Source organism: Loa loa (assembly GCF_000183805.2).
Source record: "Loa loa unplaced genomic scaffold supercont3.4516, whole genome shotgun sequence".
NCBI lineage: Eukaryota > Metazoa > Nematoda > Chromadorea > Rhabditida > Onchocercidae > Loa > Loa loa.
The window spans coordinates 1-742 of NW_018112692.1; the positions used below are offsets into that span (position 1 = coordinate 1).

At 17.5% G+C, this 742-nt stretch overlaps 1 protein-coding gene across 1 annotated transcript; it reads left to right on the plus strand.

Annotated features, from left to right (window-relative positions):
- Window positions 1-239: 239 nt before the first annotated feature.
- LOAG_16175 (hypothetical protein) lies at window positions 240-433 on the plus strand (the record flags this gene model as incomplete). The annotated part of the gene is made up of 1 exon (XM_003151663.1): window positions 240-433. A coding segment is annotated over one exon (192 nt), but the record flags the coding sequence as incomplete, so codon positions are not given.
- Window positions 434-742: the final 309 nt, after the last annotated feature.

Genomic DNA, 742 nt, shown 5'->3' on the forward strand with positions numbered 1-742 from the left:
ATATATATATATATATATATATATATATTAGATTGAAACATTTCAATTCGAATTATTTTTATTTATAAGCTATGCTTGTTATATTTTTCATTGGCCTATAATTTAATAGTATTTTTATTATTAAAAACATTAAGGAATAATTAACTGATGGAATTAACTAGAATTCTTTAAATAATTGAAAGAATTAACAAGTTTTCAATTATTATTTTTAATTATTCGTAATTTTTATCCTTTTCCAGGTGACTATTTCGAAGAATTCATTCAAATTTAATATCGGCCAAAGTATTGTTTCTATTGGTATGATAGAAGGTTCACAAATTCAAAACCTAACATTTAATCAACAAAATGAAATTCGTGAAAATCATGTTATTAATCCATTCCCATATCTTAATCCACGATCTACTCCATATGCTGCTTTAGTAGTTTCCAGCAGGTATACTTCATTAATTTCAATTATTTCATTTAAATTTTGCATCTAATTAAGCCTTGAATTTTTCCGACTTTTTTTCACCAAAAATTGTTGTATTATTATTGTTATTATTTACTATTATTACCACTATCATTATTATTATCATTATTTATTACTGTATTATTATTATTATTATTATTATTATTATTATTATTATTATTATTATTATTATTATTATTATTATTATTATTATTATTATTATTATTATTATTATTATTATTATTATTATTATTATTATTATTATTATTATTATTATTATTATTATTATTATTA